This window comes from Dasypus novemcinctus, chromosome 27, assembly GCF_030445035.2.
Source record: "Dasypus novemcinctus isolate mDasNov1 chromosome 27, mDasNov1.1.hap2, whole genome shotgun sequence".
NCBI lineage: Eukaryota > Metazoa > Chordata > Mammalia > Cingulata > Dasypodidae > Dasypus > Dasypus novemcinctus.
Genome location: NC_080699.1, coordinates 18,003,867 through 18,031,432, shown reverse-complemented (window position 1 = coordinate 18,031,432; position 27,566 = coordinate 18,003,867). Strand labels below are relative to the sequence as shown.

The following is a 27,566-nucleotide window of genomic DNA, read 5'->3' as shown; positions in this document are numbered from 1 at the left end:
TTAAGGCTGCCAGTGTGAGAGGCCATGGAAAAGTAAGGCCAAGTCAAAAGATGAAGGCCAGGAGGAAGACAATTCCTGAGGCATCTTCTATCCTAGAAGAAGCACCTAATGCATGAGAAAGGTACATTGAATCTTCTGCCTCAGGTCAGAGAAAAGTATTTTAATGCTTATTAGTTTTATGATTTAGGTTCCTCCCTGATTAGCTGAAAGTCCCTATCTTATAAACAGATAATCCCCTACTCCCCATCATAATCTTCTCTGAGGTCAGGGAATGACTGGTCAGGTCCTACTGATAAATTTCTTAATTCCCACATGTCTAACAGTTCCCAATCTTAATTTATCAGACAAGCAATCCTCCAGCAAAAATACATCCAAATTAGATTCAAATCCATTTTTATCATATGGGCAGTAAGTAAATGAGTCCTGTCGCCTCTTGAAATGCCCTCCTGTAGGAGAGTCACCAACAGAGTAAAGGCCACTCCTCTTTCCCCAATGCTCGCTCAGGCTTCCTAAAGCCCCTCTATTTTACAGTGATAACCCCAGACCAGCAGCCCCAGTAAACAGCCCCCGACCATACCAGCAGCCCCCTCCAGCCCTGACCCTGCTCCCACCCGTGCCCCAAAGTGGCTGCAGCTCACCATTTGACTTGCGCCCCTCCCATGGTCCCCCCTCCTGGCTCCGGCTTCAGCAAACCCGCTTCCCTGGATGAAGTGGGAGGCTGAGGATCACATCGCTCCCCAATTCGGGCATGTCAAGCCCCGCTGGGGCCCGAAGAACGACTCCACGGGCAGGCCAAGTACCGGAGCAGCTAGCTCGGACGGCGGGAGACGGCAGGAAGGACAGAGGGCCAGGCGTCTCGGCCCCAGGGACGGGGATGCTCGCGGGTCGGAGGCGGGCTGGCCCGGCGGCTCAGGCGCTGCAGCAGCCACGCGTCGGCGCCCGCCACCTCCCCGCGCCGGCGGCCGGGCTCCGGCAGCTGCATCTCCTTCTCGGCCGCGCGGCTCCGGACGTCCCCCCGGGTGGAGGCATCTCAACCCATCTCCGATGGGGAGATCCGCTGCGCGTGGAGCCGGGCGTCGGGCGTGCGGGCCTCCAGCTCGGCAGCCGCCGCCGCTCGCACGCCCTGCCCCCCACCCCCTGCGCTCGCGGCCCCGCCCCGCCCGCCCCCCGCGGGCCGTCACGTGGCGCCCGGCCCTGCGGGGCTCGCACCCCGGCGGCGGGCGCTCTGCTCGCCCTGGGCGCTCGGGACGCTGGGAGGGCGGGCAGGGCCGCGGGCCGGGCGGGGGCGGGAGGTCGGGGCGAGCCCCGGCGCCGGGGAGGGCCGCCGGGTCGCCGGGTGGCCGGGTCCCCGGCAGGGGCCTGGGTGGCTCCCGTCCCGGGAATGGCCGGGCCGAAACGTGAAACGTGGCTCCCCCGGAGGCCGGGCGGCGTGGGCAGGTCGAGCCCAGGGGGCGCGCAGCCCGCCCCCGCCGAGGGAGGGAGGCGGCTGGCGGGCTGGAGACTCAGGGTCTGCTCCGGAAACCCGCAGCTCTCCTATCTGCTCCCGACTTCCCCTCTGGCCTTTGATGCTGTCATTTTTTTCCTAAGGGTCATTTTGCTGGGACACAGTGAGAGGGTGGCCCGAGGTTTACGAACACAGGCGGGCAGGCAGGGCCTCGCCAGGGCGTCGCTCGCGGAGCTGCCAGGGGGGCTGAGACAGCCTATCTTCCGAGGCACCCCCGAGCCTGGGCCACGGCCCGGGGTCTCCTGGCCCCTTCATGGGTCACAGAGCGATTAGATGGGGCTCCTTCAATTGGAGGGGACTGAATATGCCAGAGCCTGCCGGGTCCCAGCAGCTGGGAAGCCCTCTCCTGTCCTTGGGGGCTCACTGAGGAAAAGGCACAAGGCTGACTGGACATCCCAAAGTGGGTGAGGGGTCTGCACTGGAAGAAAATGGCGAAATAAGGAAAGAGAGAAAAACAGGAATGTGAATTATTCTCCTCTGACCACTCTCCTAAGACTGTCACCAGGGGTCCACAGCAGCCTGATTTCCAGGGGGTCCCTAATTCACACTGTCCCATGACCTGGACCCTGCATGAGCCCTGCTGCCAGGGAGGAAGAAAGCAGGGGCTCATTAAGAAACCCTATTTTTGTGCTCCCTGACACTGGCAGGCACTACCTTGCTCCGAGAAGTAAAAAGTCTATAGACATGCAGGAAGCAACGCACCCTCCTTATACAACCCAACATCCTTTGATTTTGTAGCAAGTGAAAGGTAAGCAGCAAGCACGGAAGAAATGGTTTAGATTCTCATTAAAAGCATAACCTCAGGATGAAGGAATAAAATATGGATTAGAGTGGACTTACTGGTATTCTACTGCTATAGAACTATTGTGACTCTAGCAATGGAAGAAATTATATCATTGATGGGAGACTGTGGCCACGGGAGTTGCTGAGGGCAGGGAGAGGGAAGAAGAGGTGTGATACGGGGGCATTTTTGGGACTTGGAGTTGTCCTCAAAGATATTGCAGGGACAGATGCAAGACATTATATATCCTGCCATAACCCACTGAATGGACTGGGGGAGAGTGAAAACTATAATCCATGCTTAGTGGTAATGCTCCAAAATGTATTCATCAAATGCAATGAATGTGACACACTGATGAAAGAGGTTATTGATGTGAGAGGAGTATGGAGGAGTGAGGAGTGTGGAGGAGTGAGGAGTGTGGAGGGGTGAGGAGTGGGGTATATGGGAACCTCTTATATTTTTTAATGTTACATTTTATGTGATATATGTATCTTTTTTTAAAAAAGTAAAAATAAATTCTTTAAAAAGCATAACTGCTTAATGGGTATGGGGCTTCTTTTTGGGGTGATGAAAATGTCTTGGAATCAGAGGTGATGGTTGCACAGCATTATGAAAGTACTCAATGCCATTGAACTGTACACTTTAAAATGGCTAGCGGTTAATTTCATGTTCTATGAATTTTGCCTTCAATAAATAAATTTATTGAAAAGCACAGTATTTAATGCTAAAATTAAAGAAAGTTGGGCAAGGTTACCAGTATATTCAAGTGCTGGAAAGAATTCCACGTGACCACAATAAATTAAGGAAAGGGTCCATCAAAAGAGGATGGAATTTTATGAGGAAAACCAATAGGAGGAAGAAAACCAAGACATGTTAACACATATTCGACAAGGAACAGGCTTAAATAACAACAGACTAAGTTGGATAAGGGGTAGGAGAGAAAAGATCATAAGAGCATAAGCTAAATTTGATTCAGCAACAAAATGAAGTTAGCAAATAAACCAACATGATCTGGGGATGTTTGTAGGAGTGGGATTTACTGGAGTCAGGAAAAGATTCCTCCTCTGCCAGCAGGCCTTGATGAGGCTTTTAATAAGCACTGGGTCCTGTTTTGGTCTCTACACTTGGGCTCCAAGGCAAGGATTCTAAACCTTCTTTGTGCAATGAAAGCCACGGACCCCTTACCAAGTCCATACTATACTGTGCATTATTTAATAAATATATCACACCTGCACCAACACGTCTCCACAAGAAGAATGTTTTTTGAATTTCAGTTCAAGCTCATGGAGCCCTGGCTAAGAACCCCTGCTCTAAGGGATATAGACTGTCTTTCAGCCAGATTCTCAAACATCATTAGCCCACTCAAAAACACACTAATCTGCCTTAATTCCCGGCCCAAAAAGTGAAAAGCTGGAAACACTCTAATGACCTCAGACAGCTTGGCTCAATTTACTTCTCTTGCTATGAGCTTTTCGGGTCATAGCTTAGAGTTACACTCAGGCTCAAAGATAGTGTAATAGAACTGACTGTCATAAATATGGTCCATGGACTTGCAAGTGCCAGCAACACTGGCCTGGGGCCTGACAGGTGCCAGTCATGCCCCCGTGTGGTCACACTAAGCACTGGCACCATGGCTCTGCACAAAGCTTCCTGAGTGGAAACTCACCAGCACTCCACCCCCCGTCCTGCCAGCAAAAACCAGAGGGGAGTGCTGAGGACCACCCCTTGAAAGCCAAACGTGAGCTGTTTATCGGGTTCTTCTTGGAGCTGAGAACCCCAAAAAGCCCCAGGGGTTCCGCTTATAGCGGGGCCTGGGTGGTAAAGAACCTGCGGCCACGATTACCTGGAGCAGCTGGACTCGGCAGGGGAGCTCTGCTGCCCTTCGTACTGCTGCACCAGGGCGCGCACGCTCCAGTACGGGTTCTCAATCTCCTCGTCCATGCTGCTGTTCCTAAAGGCAGAGTGGTGGGGACAGAGGAGCAGGTGTCAGTCTGTCAGTGCAGGCAAGCCAGCACCACAAAGACTGCCACTCTGTGAAGTGCTATGGATACAAAGATGAATGACACAGGCAGAACTCGGCCCCCCCCCCACCCCCGAAAGATACTTAGAACCTCGTAGGGAAAATCTTTGTAACACCTCAGGGTCACACTCTCCCTAAGTGTAGATACATAGCCCCCAAAGCTTTGGATACGTTTCAGGGTAGAAACTCCCACAGATGAATTTGAACACTGCCCCTGCAGATCGCCCCTGTGAAGAAAACACACTGTACCAGAGGCCTATATTTAAAATTCTGGGCAAGAGAGCAAAAAATGACACACATGATTCCTTGACTTTCTGCTAACTACAAAATTTAACATCTCTAGAAGAAAGGGCTCCTCTCTTTTGGAATGCCCTCCCCAACCTCCACGCCACATTTTTCTCTGCAGTGTCGGGGCTGTCTGGGTGCTAGTCCATCTCCTGCATTGTACCATTTGAGAGAAGAACTAGCAGAGGCGCCAGTTCCCCACGGTCAGTTTTCCACCCTTACCTCTGTCTGTAGCGAAAGACATCCCGTCCTGACCGTGACACGTCATGGCACACATCAGCCAGAGCTGCAGCTGCCCCCTGGGCCACAGCAGTGGCGCAGTGTGGCTGGTGACTCTGCAGAGGGGCTCTGGAGTCCCACCTTTGGCTCACCATCCTGCTAGAGCCGGGCTTGAAGTGAGCTGCCAAGGCCAGGACCAGCCTCATGATGGACTTCAGATTTCCCTCCACAATATCTGTGGGACAGAACAGACTAAGAGGTCTTGATAGGGAGGCAGAGAGAGGACTCACACACTCACTGAATGCATCTTCGACTAGGTAAGCAAGGCAGCGAAGGGCTCTGTTCTCAGAACACTGTGTTCAACAGGGGAGATGCAAAGAACGATACAGTCACAACCCAGAACAGTAACATGTCCTGAAAGAGAAGAACAGACTTCTTTGGGAACTCTAGAAGGTTCAGAGAAGGATTCCTTGAGGAGGCGACTTCTACGCTGACTTGATTGATGAATGGAGGTGCATCAGATGAAAGAACAGAAGGTAAAAGAATTTGCCAGTAAGAGACAACAGCAGGTGAAGGTCCGGAGGTAAAGAGAGAGAGCCTGACTTTAGAGCTGCACTCCCTAATACAGAAGCCATTATATCTTGAGGCTTGTCTGAATTGAGATGTGCTCTTAGTACTTGGCACACAAAAAAGAAAGCAAAATGTCTCATTAATAGATTTTTATATTGATTACATGTTGAAACGCTAATATTTTGGATATTTTGAATGAAAATATCTTACTAAAATTAATTCTACCTGTTACTTTTTCTTTTTTTAACCTGGCTATTGGATACTCTTTAATTACATACGTGGCTTGCATTACATTTCCACTGGACATCCCTGCAGTAGAGGAGCTGAAAGAAGCTCGGCATAGTTATAGCACAGAGTGCAGGGAGAGCCGTGAAGGGTGAGGCCACAGGGGAATGGATCAGAGATCAGGTCACAAATGGCACAGCAAGCTACAGGAAGGACTTTGGATTTTATCCTAAGGGCCACCGTCGGGTACAGAGGAGTGGTATGAGCATATGTGCTCTTAGAAAGATCATTCTAGTTCCAGTGTGAAGAACAGACAAGAGGGAAACAAAAATCGATGACATGAGGCTAGTTCTCCAGGTAAAACACAATGATGCCCCAAATGGCACTGTTCCCTCAAAATAACCAACTTTAATGAGCCAGATCCCTAAGCGCTCTCCACGTGGGGACTAAATCACCGATATTAAAGCATTCTAAATTTTGTCTTAGAAAAAAAAAGAAATGCTGGCAGAAAGCAATTTGATAGGTCTGTTGAAAGTTAATGTAAGGAAATGGGAAGAATTCTACCTTTTTAGTTTCATAGTCTTTTAAATATGTGAGGCTTGGAAAAAGATTGACTAGTACCTTCTACAGGGTCCCCCAAAAGTTGACATCTGCCCCATCTGAGTGACCCCAACAAGAAAGGAGGGCTCCCTCCTGCCCCGTTCTCATCAGACCCACAGGCAAGGCCCAGAAACTAAAGCTGAAACAGAACCATTTGAACAGTCAGGGCCAGGGAAGAACGAAAACTGGTGTCCTCGGAGGACACCTCCACTGTTTCTTCCTTGTAGCTTGGGCTCAAACTGGACTGGGAATTGTCCACTCCCGGCAAACCTGCCTGGGACATATGCGACAGGACAGGGCAAATTAGAGGTCACAGAGCCCCTTTCATGTTGCCTAGAATGTTCTGTGAGGCCCTAAAAAAAAAGCTATAAAAACATTTTCCTTTGGAAAATTGGATGGGGAAAAAAACATGGGCTAAATAATACTTGGTCGTGAAACCCTAAGATCTTGAAAAATGAAAAGTAATCTATCTTCACTTTTGATAACTTAAGTGGGACATTCTATAATTAAAATCCCAATTTTGCATTTGCTTCTCTAACCATTAATTTTCCTGCACACACTCTCCACAAGCCTGCATTCAATTAAAATGAACAGAGAACGTCTCTCTCTACCCAGGTTTCCAAAGCACTCAGATTTTGATAATCACTCAGTCCCAAAAGGATAACTTCCTTTATGCAAAAATGATACAAGGTCCCAGGCCTGCTTCTACTCGAGCCTACTATCGAGGCTACTCAGAACCCTTGGCTACACAACCAAGGGTTGTTCCGAGGCTGATAATCACAGGTTAAAGTCGAGTGTGCCCACCCAGCAAGGACGAGTTGAGGCACTGACCTTTGGCAGAAGTCTGGTGCATACGAATCTTTTTGGAGGCCACAAACTGTAGCACTTTCTCCACATTATTCTTCATCTCTTGCTGGTTGCTGGGACTCAGCTGTACCCCACTTAGCTTTTCTCCTGCTGTTAGGAGAGAAAATAAACAAAATTATAGGGAGGAGCATTATCAAAGTTTCAGAGTAACCAGACACAAAGGAAGGGACTGTGTGATGTGAACACTGAAACTATATATTAATATGCAAGAGAATTAAGCCCTCGTGTTTGTAGTTGGGTGAGGAATAGGAAAATGAAAGCCTGTTTTGGAGGCTTCAAATTTTCAAATCTATACCCAGGAGCCAGTGAAGTTACTATGTATACATTTATTCATTCAAAAAGTATTCAATAAGCACCTCCTGTGTGCCAGGCACTGTTCTAGGCACCAGAGGGACAGCAATGAACAAGCCAGACAAAGTTCCTTCCCTCCGAGTTTACATTCCAGGAGGGCTGATAGATAACCAAGTCTACAAGTGTTTAATATAATTTCAAGTAGTGATAAGTGCTATGAGGAAAAATAAAGCAGGGTGATCAAGACCTTTCTGATAATACCTTTGGGCAGAAACATGAATAAAGTAGGAGATGTTAAGGTTTGAGAAGAAATGGTATATACGGATAATGGAATTTTATTCAGCCATAAAAAGGAATGAAGTTCTGATACAAACTAGATGAATCTCAAAGATATCATGTGAAGTGAAATATAAGCCAGACACAAAAGGACAACTATTGTATGATCTCATATGAAATAACTAGGATATACAAATTCATACAGACAAATTCATAGAAACCTCAAGGTGGGAATGATCTTGGCTTACGTGAGGAATGGCAACAACCAGTATGGCTAGAGTGGCAGGTGCGAGCAGTCAAGCCCTAGGAGAGGCCAGAGAGGTTAGCAAGGCCAGGCCAGGCAGGGCCACGGTAAGGAGTGTGAATTTTATTCCAAGTGTGATGAGCAGCCAATGGAGAGCTGGAGGTGGAGAGCTGGAGGCAAGGGACTGTCCTGATCTGATTTATGTTTTTAGTTGTTTTTTTTGTTTGTTTGTTTTAGGTACTGGGGCCAGGGATTGAACCTGGGACCTCATAGGTGGGAAACCAGAGCTCAACCAGTGGGTCACATCAGCTCCCCTGAGTTGTTTTCTCATGTTTACTTGTTGTTTTTTTGTTATAGCATAACTTATCTATTTCAAATATACAAAAATTAGAAGCATTTCAGTATCTTAAAATATCTTTGAATGGCAGCTTCCTTTCCAGTACTTTGAGATCTACAAGACGTATCTAGAAAATTTACTACTGTGAAAAATGAAGACTGCTTAAATCGAATGGGGTAGAGGGAGGGCCTGTAGATTTTCTTTTTGATTAACTGCTGTAAAACTGTCCTGCAGGTGGCTGAAGGAGTTTCATATTTTCTTTAGACATCATTAGGTGCTGAAGCTCTTGCAGGACAACTTCGACGCTATGTGAATTCTGCTATTTTGCTAGCACTGGTATGGCTCTTGGATCCACCACGCCATTAGAACTATTAACTCCATTCATATTAATTTTTCTTACAAATCTTACAAAGGAGGGTGCTTCTGGTATTTAGATCCACATTTTGTTCAAGGCTCATAAATTGTCTGAGCCCATGGTGAGTGCCATTTTGAATCACTAGAAGGCCAGCCCCTTCTTCACCACCCCCATCCCTGACCCTTTGTTTTTGTTGTTTGTTTTTTAGGAGGTACCAGGAACCGAACCCAGGACCTTCCATGTGAGAAGCAGGTGCTCACTGCTTGAGCCATACCTGATTTATATTTTAAGAAGTCCACTCTGTATGGACACAGACTATGCAGAGAGGAAACAGGGAGATGAGTTATAAGGATACTGAACATAGTCAAGGCAAGAGATAATATGCTAAAGTGGGGGAGGCTGACTTGTGAGAAATCAGATATTGGATATATTTTGATGAAGCCAACAGCATATGTGAAGGATGCTTATGATATATAAGGCAAAGAGAAATATTAAAGACAACTTCTAAGTTGTTAACAACTAGTTAACAACTAGGTGAGTGGCTTTGTGATTAAGATGAAGTAACCTGGAGAATAAGGCAATTGATGGGGAAAGGAAATCAGATGTTCTGATTGGGACTGATGTGTGCAAGGAGTGCCCTGCCACACAGGGGTGTCCCCCTCGCATAGGGGAGACCCACGCACAAGGAGTGCGCCCCGTAAGGAGAGCCGCCCAGCGTGAAAGAAAGTGCATTCTGCCCAAGAATGGCACTGCACACATGGAGAGCTGACACAACAAGATGACGCAACAAAAAGAAACACAGATTCCGGGTGCCTCTGATAAAGATAGAAGTGGGTCACAGAAGAACACACAGCAAATGGGCACAGAGAGCAGACAACTGCGGGGGGGGGGGGGGGAGGGGAAGGGGAGAGAAATAAATAAAAAACAAATCTTTAAAAAAAAAGGAAAGAATTGAAAATAAGGAAGTAGTTCAGTAAGTAGGTGAAATCTTTAGAGGAGTTTTTCTATATAAGCAAAGACACAATAGAATGTAGAGTTTAAGAGTTTGGGATTTGGGAGGTTAAGAATACATAATTTTCATAATTGCTTGTATAGGCATAGAATATCTCTGGAAAGAAATGCAAAAAAAATAGTTGCCTCCAGGAAGGAGAATGGATAACTGGAGGGGAGACAGCGGTAGAAAAAAGGCTTTTAGTTTTGTTTTTGTTTTTTTATTTACAAGATTTTTAATGACACAGGAAAATGTTCTTGATATAATAAGTGAGAAAAAGAAGATATAAGGTTGTATATATAAGATAATCTTATATATCTATATGAAAAAGGCATAAAATTGGTTATCTCTAGATGGTAGGATTATCAGTAATTTTTAAAATTTTCCACATTGTACTTTTACAGTTGATTTTTTTAAAAATTGTGGCAACATATATACAACATAAAATTTCCCATTTTAACCCTTTTTCTAGTATACAGTTCAGTGGTACTAATTACATTCACAATGTTATGCTACCATCACCACCACCTATTACCATAAGGAAAAAAGCTTTTGACTTTTTATCCCTTTGAATCCACTAAATTTTCTACCAGTCCAAGTATATTCTATTCAAGTAAATAAATAAAACATAAATATTTAAAATAGGCTATGGAATTAAAGCAGATCTAGGTTTTTTAAGTTTGCTTTGCTTAGCTTAGTTATGTATACCTTTGTTTAGTTATGTGACCTTAGAAAGTTGCTTAGCCTCTCTAAACCTCACAAAATAGTAAAATAGTAGTTCTCATGTCATACCAACATTATAAAATAGCATGCTAGCAAAATGCTTGACAGATACTAAGTGCTCAATGAATTTATTTATTCATTCATTCACTCATTTATATAAATACATTGTTAAGCTTCAGTTTTCTGTAAATGGGGATAATATTTTTCTCCCAAGGATGTGATGATTATATAGAATTAAATCAAATGAGAGAGAAAGCTTTCAATAAATGGTAGCTGCTATTACTATTACCACTATAAATGATACACTGGTAAACCCATGAGCTCTCCCAATGAGCTATTCATGGAGAAGCTGCCTATGGCAAACCTGGCTTCTTCCACATCCATACCTCTCAAAGGCTCTAAGCCAATCAGCTGACTACTATAAAAATAAAGGTTTGAGTATTTATCATGTGCTAGGCCCTTGGTTAGGGGTTGTGGACTGAGAAAAACAATGATCCTGTGCTTGCTTTTTAAGAGCTCAATCTAGACAGGAGATAAGTACACAAATAATTACCATTTGGTGAGACAAGTTAGGACAGAGCTATGGAGAAATGATGTGGAAGAAAGGTTAAGGCCTCATCTCAGAGGAAAGACAACTCTAAGGTTCCAAGAGCAAAAGCCCTTTCGTGGAGCTTTGTGGGAGTGAGTAGCATGGAGGGGTCCTTTCACTGGTCATACACTCTCTTTTTGCCTGGCTATTACTTCTGGCTTCGATTTAGACATCAATTCTCCTGGCAAGCCATCCCAGGACCCCAAAGACTGGGTTGGGTATCCCTCCTATGCACTCCCATCTATATTGTTAACGAATATTGACTTCACTTTCCAGTCTTCCTAACTAGTTTGGGAGATTCTTGAGAGCATGGTCTGTGCTCATCATCATATCCCAAAGCAAATACAGTGCCTGGCACACAGTATTTATTGATTAATAAATAGATGGATTGACCTTGGGCAAGTATTTAAGTCTTCTCTACCTCAATTTCTATATATTTTTAAAGAAGCAACTGGCTCTCCTCTTTCTGCTCAGAAGGGCATTTGGAAGATAAAGAAGGCCATGTTCTGGGCTAGGCTGGCATCAGGGCCAACTGACCGACAATCTCGATGAGATATGCCAGCACCACCCCATCCCGGAGATCGTGTCGCAGATCTTGCACAGGCTTCACTGCCGGCCTCTTCTTCAGCTGTGCATTCACCCAGGCCACATACGCCTGCAGCTGTTGCTGGAAAATGAAAGATAGAAATAAGGGAAAGGTTGCATATCAATATAATCCCCTACCCTGGACCCTCTAAGGCAGCATTTTGAGATTGAACTATGGTGGGCAGTCTATATCTGAGGAAGAAGAAGGAGGCTTTAAACAAAGAAACAAGATAGTAGCATGGTCAGATGTTGGGGCAAATGCCAAAATTCTCTAGTTTTCAACCAATCTCTGGGGTAAACTAACTTCTGACTTGGGTGGCATTGTAGAAACAGATAAGCAGATGACTGTTTTAATGATGATGACTCTTTCTTTCCTGGAGTTTTCCTCTAGTTCTAGGGATGAGGGCTGGGCCAGAACCACAGCAAGTTTTCAGGAATAATCACTGCTGCTGGTGACCCACCCTGCTTCTTGGGAACAATCACTCATGCACCATGTGCACAATGTGCTATGATAATCATAAGAACTGACCTTGGAGACCAGGAATAAACAGTCAACCAAGCTCAGGACTCTCTCTCCCATGGCAAAAAGGCGACTTAAGTGAAATCATCTAAGAGTCACCCAAAGATTCATTCTCCTGAGCCTATAATCCTGGGATTGCTATAGAGTTAGGTTTAATCTGTGCTTTATATGGTTAAAGAGGATCTGAGTTACCTAAAACTTACAAAAAGAAGGAAAAAGAAAGGCTATGGTAAACAGCATTACTGGGGACTTTCATTTCTTTTCAGACAAATCTAGGGCCCATTTAGATCAGAAGTCTGCCAGGCCCAGGTAGGCCCATATAACTCCTGCCAACCCTCGGACAACCTGATATATTCCATTTTATCCATTAAACAGAGCTTGAATTCAGATATTTATTCTGACTATTTGGTCAGAAGATGAGCACTAAATATCAAAACAACACATGGTGAGTGGATGTTCAAGTGGTTGAGCACCCGCTTCCCATGTACAAGGTCCTGGGTTCAATCCCCCAGTACCTCCTAAAAAAAAAAAAATTGAAAAAAAAAAAACAAAAAACACATGAAGAAAGTCATCATCTAGGCAGTAACTGTCTCATTCCTGTAGAAGTCCAAAACCCAGAACCCAAAAATTAAGTTCAAGGGATAACTGTAGTAAACTTAATTTGCTTTAACAACTAGGTAAACAGCATTGTAACAAATTATGAATGAGCACTGTCAAAGTATTACTACCAACTATAGTCCATATCTTATATTTGGTGTATTTGTACACCAAAGTACAGTAGATTTCTAAGTCCTGAGTACTTCCTAAAGAAACGATAATTTGGCTAAAGTATAGATGATTTCTAAGCCCCAAGTGCTTCCTGAAGAAACGATAATAGTAATTACTCATTGGCAGCTTCCTGAGCTTAAATGAAATCTTCATTATTTCTCTCTATCGATTTGTGAGAATAAAGATGGAAGACAGTACGAGCACTAATCTGTCAGCTACAGGCAAACTGCAGGAAGTGCAATGGTCAGCAGGAGGTGGAGGGAAGGGATTTAACTTATTACCTACATGTTTTAACACGTTAACAAATGTACCTGGCACAGGGCTTGACATGCTGCTGACGCTTACTAAATGGTCACTATTGTCTTCATCATCATCATCATCTAATTCTCACAAAAGCACTAAAGGGCAGGTATTACCTCCATTTTATGGATGAGGCTCAGAGAGGTTACATAATTTCTCCAGTGTCCCCTTAGTTAGGACATAGCAGACTTGGTACTGAAATCTAGTAAATGTTGTCCAGGCATTTACAAAGGGCCTCTCGCTATCCAACTCATTTTATAAGACAAAAAGTACCTGCGCCTTCTGCTATGCATTGGCCAGACACCTGATCCCAGATACTGGCTGAGGTATGTAAGGTCCAAGGAGTGTTCCCACTGCATAGCCAAAGCGCTGTCTGAGGCAGGACAGGTGAAGGGTGTCTGTCTCCTGCGGAAACCACGCAGGCAGAGGCGTTCAGGCCGGAAAAGGCACTGCGGGTAGGGTAAACTCAGTGAGCTCCCCGCGGGAGGGGGGGAACGTGTGCTTAACCTTAGTCCATGTCTGTGGGTGTGAACCCATCGTAAACAGGGCCTTTTCAAGATGTCATTTTTAGTTAAGCTGCGACCCCAGTGAATGAGGTTGAACCAAAATCCTATTACTGGTGGCTTGATGGAGAGAAAGCCACGTGGAGAAGAAACTAGCTAGAAGTCAAAGCAACCCAGAAGAAACAGTGCCCTGTTCACTGCCACGGGATGGAAAAGCCAAGGACCCGAGGATGAGCCGCAGCCAGCCCCCGAATGTCAGAGCCTTCAGGGAGAAAGCAGCCTTGCCGACAGCCTCAAAACCATGAGCCAATAAATTCCCATTGTTTAAGCCAAGCTATTTTGTGGTATTTGTGGTAGCAGTTGGGGAACAGGTACAAAGAGTAACAGCTGGGATCTGATTACCCGGCTTATGTATAAAACTCCTAACCAATCTCCCTTTATCTAACAACATCCTCCAATCCACCCACCACACAGTCAAGCTTAAAATCCTTCACTGACCTACCGTTATCCTCAAGATAAAATCCAATCTCCTTGTAATGAAAATGCCCTAATATTGATTGAAGTGATGAATGCACTACTCTGTGATTATATCAAATGCCATTGACTGTACACTTTAGATAAATTGTATGGTTTATGAACAAAAAATATAATAGGGTGGGTTGGGAGAAAATACACCAAATGTTAAGATATGGACTATAGTCAGTAGGATTACTCTGATAATGCTCTTTCAAAATTTGTTACAAATGTTTCACAACAGTATAAGGTACTGGTGATGGGATGAGGTATGGGAGCCCTGTATGATGTTATGCGTGTTCGCTTTGTAAGTTCACAACTTTTACTATGCGTTCATCGTTGATGTATGTTCACATACAAATGATATACTCTGATAAATTTTTAAATGAAAAAAAATCCAATCTCCTTAGCTGCCATTCGAGTTGTCATACTCTATTCTGTGCCTCTCCAGCTTCACTCACAATCCCCCATAAATCCCCAGGCTTCACTTCTTCCCAGCTGTATGCAGCTTTCCAAATGCACCCCACTTTTTATTCAGTCGACCTCCCCCTGCTTGCCCCTCTCTTCTTAAGTCTCAGCTCAAGCATCATCTTTTCCAGGAAGTCCTTTAAACCCTCCCCTACACTTAAGACTCTGATCTCTCTGAGGACTTTCTGTGTCATACAACCAGTTAGACAATAATGTGCCTGGCACTACAGGAGTAGAGGCACTGTATTAACCTATGGTGCTACAAAGAGCCCCACGTCTTTAAGAAGTTTGGAGGGGAAAAAAAGAGAAGAGGGGCAGAGAAGGGGAAGCCAGCTGGCTGGTACAGACCAGTATTTGAAAAAGGTGCACAGAGTGTGGGGGGATGTGTGGGGACCTCATATTTTTTTTAATGTAACATTAAAAAAAAAAAAAGAAAAAGGTGCACAGGGAGTTAAAGCATAGTCCAACCTGAGGCGTCATGGGGTTTCCTAAAGGAGGGGACAGAGGCAAAGAGAACAGGGAGTTCAAAGGTACTGAGCTCTGGAACTTGCTCTTTGCAGGGACAACAGTTCAGAGGCCTAGACTCAGCGTGATTTGTTTAAATGAATCTTTTGTCCCATTTCATCAGGTCAAGATTTAAGATGATTGCAAAAGTTAATTACACGGGGCAGACAAGAACAAGTATTTTTCATTAGGTCAAGATAATTTCTACCTAAGTAACTGCAGCCTTCCCTTGTAAGTCATCTCTGACGCACAAATGATTGGAGGTTCCTAACAGTACTTTTTGTGCACATTAATCACAGACCTGGTCTTCCAACAAAAGAGGACTCTATAACAGTGTAAACGATAATAGTCCCCACTTTTCTGAATATCCACTGTCAAGAGCTATGCTAAGACCTTTAATACATTTTCTCTAATACTAATCTGCCAGGGAGATTTTATTGTATCTACTTTGCTGAATGGAAATGGAGACAAAAAAGCTGAAATACTTTGTTCAAGGTCATTTATTTTCTTTTAAATGTTACATTAAAAAAATATGAGGTCCCCATATACCCCCCACCCCACCCACCCCACCCCTCCCACATCAACAACCTCTTCCATCATCGTGGCACATCCACAGCACCTGGTGAATACATTCTGGAGCACCGCTGCAGCACATGGACAGTGGTCTACATTGCAGTCCACACTCTCCCCCAGTCCAGCCAGTGGGCCACAACAGGACACACAATGTCCAGCATCCATCCCTGCAGCACCACCCAGGACAACTCCAAATCCTGAAAATGCCCCCACACCATATCTTTTCTTCCCTCTCCCTACCATCAGCAGCCACCGTGGCCACCCTCACCACATCACTACTACAATTTCTTCCCTTACTAATCACAATAGTTCCCCAACAGAACACCAGTAAGTTCACTCTAATCCATACTCTATTTCTCCATCCTGTGAACCCTGGGATGGTTATGTCCAGTCCCACTCTACATCAAGAGGGGTTTAGATTCCACATGGATGATGGATGCAATTCTCCTGCTTGCAGTTGTAGGCACTCTTGGCTCCCTGGTGTGGTGGTTGACCCTCTTCACCTCCCTGTCAGCTGACCAGGGTAAGTCTAAGAAACCAGAGAGTAGGAGCCACAAGTCTGCTGAGGCCCAGGGCCTGGCTGTCACATGGACAGTCCAGAGATTCAGGTCCAGTAAAAGTAACAGAAGAGGCATGTGTAGAAAGGTCATATCTGAGTCCAACTCCATCACACTCAGGAACACAAACTCCAAAGTAGGGCCAACTGACATGCCCTGAACTCTTAAGTCAATGCTCTTTCCCTCTCCCACTCTGTCACCTAAATAAATGCAGCTCCAACGCTGAAATGATCTCACTGAAACCCTCAGGACTGGAAGGGACCTTCGTCTGACCCATTCCCTCCACCACATTCAGTGCTCGCTTGAGTCCCATGTACATCGCACAGTTACCCACACTAAGTGGCTTATCTCTGCCTTTGCTGCCCCGGGACCAGCAGCATTGGCCTCAAATGGAAGACTGGTCGATTCTCTGACTCCATCCCAGAGCTACTGAATCAGAACTTGCATTTTAACGAGATCCCCTGGCGACTCATATACGCTTTAAAGTCTGATACACACTGACCCAGCCCACTAGTTCCATATCTGGCTGCACATTTAGATCACAAGAAAAGTTTTTCAAAAATACAGATGTGCAGACCTCACCCCGAACCACCAAATTCTCTCCTGTGGTTAGAACTCAGAAAACTTTACATTCCCAAGCTCCTTCAAATGATTCTTGTGGAGATGGCATGTCTTCTAGCTAAACGTTTCAGTTCCTGTAACTCAGTGGACCTCAACCCTTTATAATCTGTGCTGATTTGAATCTTTTATATGCGGACCCCAGAAATAGATGTTCTTAAATTAAACCTATTGTGACCCCTTGATTATATTAGATGAGTTAAGGACCATTTGATTTCACTGCTCCAATAGGGAACAGGCCAATGTGGGTCTTAATCCTCATACTAGAGTCCTTCATAAACAGAGGAATAAGCACTGCAGATGCAGAGAGAAGACTCCAGATGTTGACGAGCCCGGGAGAGAGAAAAACCCCAGACGGAGTAGCCTGAAGCTGAAGCAACAGCCGGAGGAGAGGGGAGAGGGGAGCAGATCCCACCATGTGCCTGACCACCCACAGCTGAGCTCAGGGACAAAGTGGGCCTGGAGGAGCCGGCAGAGACCAGCGGAACCATCATTGTGCCCTGCCACGTGGCCGGAGGCCAGGATCGCCAGCAACCAACCTTCAGGGAGAGAGCTTTGTCTGATGCCTTGATTTGGGCATTTTCCCCAGCCTTGGAACTGTAAGCTTTTAACCTAATAAATCCCTATTGTAAAAGCTGACCCACTTCTGGTATATTGCATTGGCAGCCTTTAGCAAACTAAAGTGTAATCCATCAGAATCTCTGAAGACCAATCAGAATTTCTGAGAGGCTCAGAGATGAGAACCAAGGTTAACCATTCCTTACATAAAATGGTTTCAAGTATTATTGCCATTCCAGTCTAAATTTCTCTGAAACCCTGACAACTAGACCCAAACCTAATACTCTAGGTGTAAAGAAGTGTAGCTCCTCATTCAAAATATTTTTTTCTTTTTTTTTTCTGACCGCCAGATGACATTTTTTTTTCGGACCACTAGATCAACACTGAACAGTCAGTCAAAACCCCTAAGTATTTCTCTTAATATATTAACTTTTCATTCATTTTGAAATAATTCAGATTTGCAAATACTGGCAAAAATGGCACACAGAATTCCCCTGTACCGAATACTCAGCTTCCCAAAATGTTTACATCTTATATGACGATAGTACAATAATCAAAACTAGCAATATACACTGACATCCTATTATTAACTAATTTACAAATCTTATTCAAACTTTGCCAGTTGTTCCACTAATGTTATGTTTCTGGTCCAGAATCCAATCCAAGATCTCACACTCCATTTAGTGTTTTTTGTTGTTGTTGCTGTTGGGTTGTTTTAGGTACCAGGGCCAGGGATTGAACCTGGAACCTCGTATGTGGGAGACTGGCGCTCAACCACTGGGCCACATCAGCTCCCCTGAGCTGGTTTTTCATTTGCTTGCTTGGTGTTTTTTTTTTAGGAGGCACCTGGAACTAACCCAGGACCTCCCATGTGTGAGGCAGCCACTCAACTGCTTGAGCCACATCCATTCCCCTCCATTTAGTTGTCATATCTCTTTAGTCTCCTCCAATCTAGGACAACTCTACAGTTTCTCTTTGTCTTTCATGACCTTGGTGCTTTGAAGATTTTGAAGAGTAATGGCCAGTTATTTTGTACAGTGTTCCACAATTTGGGTTTATCTGATGTTTCCTCGTGACTGAACTCAGGTTATGCATTCTTGGCAAAAATATCTCAGTGCACCATATCAAAAGGCACATGGTAGCAAAATGTCTCATTACTGGGGATGTTAACTTTAATCACTTGGTTAAAAGAGTGTCTGTAATGGGAACACTCATCCACTGCTGGTGGGAATGCAGAAGGATCCAACCATTCTGGAGGACAGTTTGGCGGTTTCTCAAAAAACTAACCATAGATTTGCCATATGACCCAGCAATTTCACTGCTGGGTATATACCCAGCAGAACTGAAAACAAGGATACAAACTGATATATGCACACCAATGTTCATAGCAGCATTGTTCACTATCGCCAAAAGTTGGAATCAACCCAAATGCCCATCAACAGATGAATGGATAAATAAAATGTGGTATATACATACAATGGAATACTTTAAGAAAAAATACACTACAAACACACGTGATAACATGGATGAATCTTGAGACCCTTATGTTGAGTGAAGCAACCCAGGCACTGAAGGACAAATACTACATGACCTCAATGATATGAAATAAGTAAGCCAAGCTGCCTCAGAGAGCTAGAGACTGGATGATAGGCTTACAGGAAATAGGGGGGAAGAGGAAGGATATAAGCTGACATCTACCTGGGTGAAATCTATGATAAGCTGGAGGTAAGTATGTGTACAAGGAAGGAATAAAATGGGGGTATAGGGTTACCTTTGGGTGGGGCTTTGTGGGCTTGAGGGGGCTAGAGATGGGCAGATGGGTAATATTGCCCAAGAAATGGGGGAGGGTGGGGCAACATATGAACACAGGAGATTGTCAGGTGTTCGTTGAGAGTATAATGCTGAGAAAACCTTTTCAAAATATAATTAGGAAAGTTACCTGTTTAAGATACTTAAAGGGGATAATCTGATGTAGGACAGATTCCTAGGGAATATGTGAATGCTCATTTTGCCAGAGTGGGTTATATCGTTGGGTAGAGACCCATATAATGAGAGTGAAGGTAGATCCACAACCTGGGGAGGACTAATGCCATCAAATAGAGGGAACTGTATCTCTCAAGAGAAATGGTGGCTCCCAGGGCATTAGGGCAGTTGAGCATGTCAAGCCTTCAACACTGTTGCAAGTATCTCTGAACATGGCTCTTCAAGAAATGAAGACTGACTGTCACTGTGGGCCCTAAGGGGAGAGGGAAATAGATATTGAATAGATGGAACCAACATAACTGTGAGGGCAATAGAAGTGTTTCACAAGAGTACACAAGGATGGATATAAAACATGTAATATTACACCAAAAACATATAGGGGCTGACAGACTAATAATGTAAATCATAATGTAAAACATAGGATAACTAAAAATTTAGAAAATTGTATAGCCCAAAGTATAAACCACAATGTAAACACAAATGTTACCTTGTTTGAAAGCTATTGTCTCAATATCTGTACATCAGTTTCAGTAAATATGGTATGAATATGTTAAAAAGATTATTGCTGTGGAAGGGAAAAGGTTTTATATTGGATATGTGGGAGTACTGTATATTGTATATATGAATTACTGTGATCTAAAACTTTTGGGAAGATAAGCTTAATAATTAGAAAAAAGAAAAGAAAAAGATAGGATGTAGAATTTCTCCAAATTAATATGTATTCTATATCTAACCTTTAAACTCATCCCTATATTCCATTTTACTATTAAGGGAACCTGGCATTATATTGGGCTTCACTTTTCAGGAAGTTTCGGATCACAGAGTGGTTCAACAATGGCAGCGGAGGAATACTGGTATGGGATGTTATTGACAGGGGACATATGGTTGACAGGGAGTTGTACAGGGCATGTGTCTGGGGTGCATGGAAATGTTTGGATATATTCATAGTGGAAACAATTAAAAACAAGAGCTGGGGGGGTGCTGGGTTCCTGGCCGGGGAGGCTCTGTCGTGGTCCCTAGGGGAGCAGCGGCAGTCCCCCGGGTGCAACAGCAAGGACCAGGAAGAAATGAGGGTCCAACAGTGAGCCCCTGATACTAATGACTATGCTTATGAGCCTATACACCTGAAATAAGAAAAAGGCCTAGAGCGGCAGTATGCCTAAGAGTTCCCTCCTGAGAGCCTCTGTATTACTCAAATGTGGCCAGTCTTGAAGCCAAACTCAGCGTGTAAATGCACTGCCTTCCCCCCAGCGTGGGACATGACTCCCGGGGATGAGCCTCCCTGGTGCTGAGGGATCACTACCAAGTACCAGCTGATGATGTAACTACAAAATGTCCTTGAATAAGAGGTTCAATTTGGACCAGCAGAATATCCCTGTCTACATATAATAACAGGAGTTAAAAATGCTTTTTGACCTAAATCAAGGGGGAAATGGAAAGGACAAATGAGTTTATATGGCTGTGAGTCGCTAAAAAAGAGTCTGGAGGTTATCAGAAGGGTTGCCCTTATGCACACCTGAGCAGAGTCTCAGAGACAGATAAAGTAGATACAACCCCAGGTATAGGTTCTTCTGAGGGCTAAAGAAACCCACAGGTTCTATGGTCATGGCAGATGGAGTTCACTGCCATGTCAGTTGGCCCTTCTTTGGAGCTGGTGTTTCTATGTGAAAGAGCTGGACTCAGATGTGATCTCTTTTCACAAGCCTTTCCTGTTACTTTACCAGAATTGTAGTTGGTGCTGGAGTTTAAGATATATCTAGGGGATCTGAATCTCTGGACCGACCATATGATAGCCAGGCCCTGAGCCTCAACAGACGTCAGCTCCTACACTCTAGTTTATTGGACTTACCCCTCTCAGCTAACATGGAGTTGAAGAATGTCAACCACCACACCATGGAGCCAAGAGTGCCTACAACTGAAAGCAGGAGGATTGCATCCAGTATCCATGTGGAATCTAAGCCCCCTCTTGACATAGATGTGGAATGGACACAACCAATCCAAGGTCCACAGGATGGAGGAATACAGCAAGGATTAGAGTGGACTTACCGATATTCTATTCATGAACTATTGTGGTTAGTAATCGAGAAAATGTGGCATTGGTGTGGAAAAAGTGGTCATGGTGGCTGCTGGGTGCGGGGAATGGGAGGAAGAGATGAGATGTGGAAGCATTTTTGGGACTTGGAGTTGTCCTGGGTGGTGCTGCAGGGACAATTACCGGACATTGTAGATCCTCCCATGGCCCACTGGATGGAACGTGGGAGAGTGTGGGCTATGATGTGAACCATTGACCATGAGGTGCAGCGATGCCCAGAGATGTATTCACCAAAAGCAATGGATGTGTCATGATGATGGGGGAGAGTGTTGCTGTGGGGGGAGTGGTGGGGTGGGGGCGGTGGGGGGTGAATGGGGACCTCATATTTTTTGAATGTAATATTTTTTAAAAATGAATTTTAAAAAATATTTTTTAAAAAAGTGTCTGTCAAGTTGCTATTTTTCCCTTCGTAAATAATAGGCATCTTGTAGGGAGGTGCTTTGAGACTATGAAAATACCCTTCTTTCTCATCATCACTTTAGCATCCTCTGTTTATTTATTTATTTATTTTTGTTTTGTTTTGTTTCTTGAGGGGATTAGACCCGGGACCTTGTATGTTGGAAGCTGGCACTCAATCGCTAGCCACTTTGGCTCCCCTGAGTGGTTTCCCCCCCCATTTGTTTTGCTTGCTGTTTGTTGTTTGTTTTTTTTTTAGGTAGCACCGGAACCAAATCAGAACCTTCCATGTGGGAAGCAGGTGCTCAACCACTCGAGCCACATCCACTCCCCTCGCATCCATTTTAATTTCAGCATCTATTGATTATTCTTTCCTGCAACAATTACGGTTGTGTTTGCCAAATGATGATTTTCTAAATCCATAATTCCTTCTCCCTTTATTAATTTGAGTTCCTTCTGTGAGAAAGAGTTCTCCCTTCTCATCCATTTATTTATAGCATTATGGACTCATGAATATTTATTTTATTTATCTATTCTATTAACTCATTACTATAATTATTTATATAGTTGCCAAAATTGTTTCAGATTTGGTTCCTGTATCCTTTCTGTATGCCCCCATCATTTTCTAAGCACTTCCTTACTTTCTGGCATCAAAAGAAAGCTCAACGTAAGTGGAAAAATATAGTTTTAAAAAACCTACTTTCCCTGCCCCTGCTCTGGAACCAGCCATCTCTCCAAGGTACTTTTATTGAAGAATAATTTTTAAAAATCAAGATTTACGTGTGGGATGTGCTCACTGCTACTGGTATAACATTGTTGCTAGGTCCTCTCAGTAGAGGAACCTACTGAGTTCACACGTCTATATCTGCTTCTCTCTTGATAGACAATAGGCAGATAGACAGATAAATAGATAGAGCTATAAAGATATATGCCATAAATTATACTGATATCTCCAATTCCAACCCAACACCACCATGTTCCTTTTTTTTGTAGTAACATATACAACACAAAATTTCCCATTTTAATCACTTACATGTGTAGAATTCAGTGACATTAATTACATTCCTAATATTGTGCTACCATCACCATTATCCATTTGAAAATTTTTTATCACCCCAAACAGAAACTCTGTACCCATTAAGCAATAATTCCCCTTCTTCCACCCCCACCCTAGCCCCTGATACTTTCCATTTCTGGATTTGCTTATTCTAGCTGTCATATAAGAGAAATCATACAGTATTTGTCCCTCTGCCATGTTGTATCATGCATTCTTTTTTATGGCTGAATAATATTCCATCATACGTATTTTATGGCTGAATAATATTCCAGTATGTACATACCATATTTTGTTCATCATTCAAATGTTGATGAAAATTTGGGTTGTGTCTACCTTTTGGTAATTGTGAATAATACTGCTATGAAAATTGGTGTACCAATATCTGTCCAAGTTCCTGTTTTCAATTGCTCAGGATATACACCTATAAGTAGAATTCTAGGTCATATGGTAATTCTATGTTTAACTTTCTGAGGAACCGCCAAACGATTTTCCATAGCAGCTGCACCATTTTACCTTCCCAGCAACAATAAACGAAGGTTCCAAATTCTCCCAATACTTGTCAACACTTGTTATTTTCTGTTGTTGCTTTTTGAGTTATAGTTATCTTGGTGGTTGTGAAGTAATGTCTCATTGTGGTTTTGATTTGCATTTCCCTAATAACTAATGATGTTAGGCATCTCTTCATGTGCTTATTGGCCTTTTTTTTTTTTAAGATTTATTTATTTATTTCTCTCCCCTCCCCCCTCCACCCCAGTTGTCTGTTCTCTGTATCTATTTGCTGCATCGTCTTCTTTGTCTGCTTCTGTTGTTGTCAGCGGGTTGGGAATCTGTGTTTCTTTTTGTTGCGTCATCTTGTGTCAGCTCTCCATGTGAATGGCGCCATTCTTAGGCAGGCTGCACTTTCTTTCGTGCTGGGCGGCTCTCCTTATGGGATGCACTCGTTGTGTGTGGGGCTCCCCTATGCGGGGGACACCCCTGCGTGGCACGGCACTCCTTGTGCGCATCAGCACTGTGCATGGGCCAGCTCCACATGGGTCAAGGAGGCCTGGGGTTTCAACCGCGGACCTCCCACGTGGTAGACGGACACCCTAACCACTGGGCCAAGTCCGCTTCCCCTTATTGGACATTTTCTATCTTCTTCAGAGAAATGACTTTTAAAAATATATATATTTTTTTAAATTTCTCTCTCCCCCCCACCCCATAGTCTGCTCTCTTGTGTCCATTTGCTGTGTGTTCTTCTGTGTCCGCTTGCATTCTCAGTGGCACCAGGAATCTGTGTTTCTTTTTGTTGCTTCATCTTGCTGCGTCAGCTCTCTGTGTGTGCGGCCCCATTCCTGGGCAGGCTGCACCTCTTTTTGCCCAGGGCAGCTCTCCTTGGAGGGTGCATTCCTTGTGCATGGGGCTCCCCTATGTGGGGGACACCTTGCATGGCATGGCACTCCTTGCATGCATCAGCACTGCACATGGGCCAGCTCACCACACGGGTCAGGAGGCCCTGGGTTTGAACCCTGGACCTCCCATATGGTAGGCGGACACTCTGTCAGTTGAGCCAATATCCCTGATATTCTTTTGAACTTTGCTTTTTTCACTTCACTTTACTTAATATTCGTTAATATATCCTGGAAAGCAATCCATAACAGATGATAGAGATCTTCCTCATTCTTTTTCTATAGCTCTACTAGATGAATTATATGGATATACCATAGATTATTCAAACACACTCCTGTGTATGGGCATTTAGGTTATTTCCAATATTTTACAGTTAGAAACAATACTGCAGTGAATAACCTTGGGCATATGTATTTTCATTTTGACCAAGGTATATCTCCAGGATAGATTTTGAGAAGGGGGATTTCTGGGTCCAAAGACAAGTGAAGATGTAACTGTTCGATATTGCCAAATTCCCTGCCAAAGATTGTACCCATTTGCATTCCTACCAGTAATGTGTGAGTATACCTGTTTTCCGACAGCCTCACCAACAGAATATGCTGTCATACTTTTAAATTTTCTGATGAGCGAGAAAGTGTTACTTTAATTTTCATTTTTCTAACTGTAAGTGAATTTGAGCCTCTCTTCATAGATTTAAGAAACAGTTTTAATTTATCTAACAGAATTGTCTGTTAGTCTCATTTTGTCCTTTGTCCCTACATTTTAAAAATTCTTATATATATTAAGGATATTGGCCTCTGAATTTTGAGTTCTAGATAGAATGACTTTCACTTAAGGTGAAAGAGGAACTCGCTTCTATTTTCTTCTGGTTCCTGTATGGTTTCATTTTTTACACTTAAATCTCTAATCCATTTGGAATTCATTCTTATGTATGGTATAAGCTATGGATCTAATTTATCTTTTTCTAACTGGATACCCAATTGTTCCAAAATCATTTATTACAAATTCCATCTTCACCCCAGTGAGTTTAGGTGCCTCCTTTATCATGTCCTAATTTTCATAAGTTTTTGGCTCCATTTATGGGCTTTCTTTTTTTAATTTTTTTATCTTTTTAAAAAAAGATACATAGATCACACAAAATGTTACATTAAAAAAATATAAGAGATGGGAAGTGGATTTGGCTCAACTGATAAGAGTGCCTACCACATAGGAGGTCCAGGGTTCAAACCCAGGGCCTCCTGACCCGTGTGGTGAACTGGCCCATGTGCAGTGCTGATGTGTGCAAGGAGTGCCGTGCCACACAGGGGTGTCCCCCCCATAGAGGAGCTCCACAAACAAGGAGTGCACCCTGTAAGGACAGCCACCCCATGCAAAAAAAGCACAACCTGCCCAGGAGTGGTGCTGCACATACAGAGAGCTAACACAGCAAGATGACGCAACAAAAAGAGACACATTCCTAGTTCTGCTGACAAGAATCCAGGCAGACACAGAAGAACACACACTGCAAATGGACACAGAGAGCGGGGGGGGGGAATAAATTTTTTTTTAAAAGTCTTAAAAAAAAATATATATATATATATATATATATAAAAGGTTTCCATATACTCCACTCCCCACATCCCCCACTCCTTCCACATTGACAACTTCTTTCATTAGTGCGGTACATTCATTGCATTTGGTGAATACATTTTGGAGTGCTGCTGCACCGCTTGGATTATAGTTTACATTGTAGTTTACGCTCTCTCCCCCAATCCACTCAGTGGGTTATGGCAGGATATATAATGTCCTGCATCTGTCCCTGCAATATCGTTCAGGACAATGCCAAGTCCCGAAAATGCCCCCATATCATACCTCTTTTTTCCTCTCCAAGCCTTCAGCAATTCCCATGGCCACTGTCTCCACATCACTGATATAATTTCTTCTATTGCTAGAGTCACTATAATTCTCCAGTAGAATACCAGTAAGTCCACTCTAATCCATATTTTATTTCTCCATCCTGAGGATCCTGGGATGGGGATGTCCACTCCACCTCTAAATCAAGAGGGGGCTTAGATACCACATGGCTGATGGATGGAATTCTCCTACTTGCAGCTCTAGACTCTCTGTATTTATGGGCTTTCTATTCTATATTACTGGTCTATTTGTCTATTCATGTACTAGTACCTCACTGATTTAATTATATAGGTTTTATGATGTTTTTATGCCTTGCAGAGCTAGTTCCCCCTTGGAAATTTTCTTGTTCGTATTTCCTGGCTATTCTTGAACATTTATTTCCCCATATAACTTTGTTTGTTTGTTTGTTTGTTTGTTTGTTTGTTTGTTTTAGGAGGTACTAGGAACTGAACCCAGGACCTGGTACATGAGAAGCAGGAACTCAGCCACTGAGCTACATCTGCCTCCCTCCCCATATAACTTTAGTATCAATTTGTTGAACTCCTTAAGAAAGCTTGTGGGCATTTTTGTTAGGATTGTATTAAATTTACAAATTAACTTAAGAGATCTGACATTTTTATGAGGTTGAACCAACCTATTCAAGAACAGAGGATGTCTTTCCAGTTGTTCAAGTCCAGCTTGGGATTTTTCAGGAGTGTTTTAGTTTTCCTCCCATAGATTTTCCTTAAAACATTATTTTTTAAGTTTCAAGAATTATTGATAGACTGGTCTAAATTCCTCTAAAACCATGATACCTAGAACCAAACACAATGCTCTTGATGCAAAACCAGACACTCAGCTTTCTGATTCAAGGTATTTCACATTCTTTTCTTTTTTTTGTTTTTTGCTACTACCTCACATTGGTGATTCGCACTGAGCTGTCAACCAAAACCCATAAGTAATTTTTAACACAGTCTCCTGTAAACCAATCTCTTCCATCTTTGTGCTTGTAAAATTCATTTCCTTGATCCACATTTACCTTGTTAGAGTAACAAGTTGGATTCGCCATTCAATGCATTCATTTATTCAAACTGACCAACATTTCTTGGATCTCTACTGTATTAGGCAGCCAAAGGGGTGCTGATGCAAAATACCATAATTGGCTTTTATAAAGGGTATTTATTTGGGGTAGGAGCTTACAGATACCAGGCCATGAAGCATAAGTTACTTCCCTCACCAAAGTCTATTTTCATGTGTTGGGGCAAGATGGCTGCCGACATCTGTGAGGGTTCCGGTTTCCTGGGTTCCTCCCTTCCAGGGTCTTGCTTCTTTCTGGGTTCGGGGTTCCCATCTTCCCAGGGCTTGCTTCTTCCTGGGCTTAGGGTTCCTCTCTTCCTGGGGCTTGCTTCTCTTTCCTCTGTGTGCTTACTTCC

At 43.7% G+C, this 27,566-nt stretch overlaps 1 protein-coding gene across 6 annotated transcripts in view; it reads right to left on the bottom strand.

Annotated features, from left to right (window-relative positions):
* The window catches only part of DIXDC1 (DIX domain containing 1), an 89,435-nt gene that overhangs the window by 35,834 nt on the left and 26,035 nt on the right, over positions 1–27,566 (bottom strand). For all 6 annotated transcript variants that reach the window (XR_011647620.1, XM_058289079.2, XM_058289080.1 and 3 more), the window contains 4 exons: positions 11,415–11,544; positions 7,036–7,161; positions 4,813–5,044; positions 4,129–4,236 (listed from right to left, as the gene is read on the bottom strand). Coding sequence is in view for 5 of the 6 variants with exons in the window: in XM_058289079.2 (XP_058145062.1) it covers positions 4,129–4,236; positions 4,813–5,044; positions 7,036–7,161; positions 11,415–11,544 (596 nt within the window). In the remaining variant the exon portion in view is untranslated. The remainder of the gene's footprint in view (positions 1–4,128; positions 4,237–4,812; positions 5,045–7,035; positions 7,162–11,414; positions 11,545–27,566) is intronic.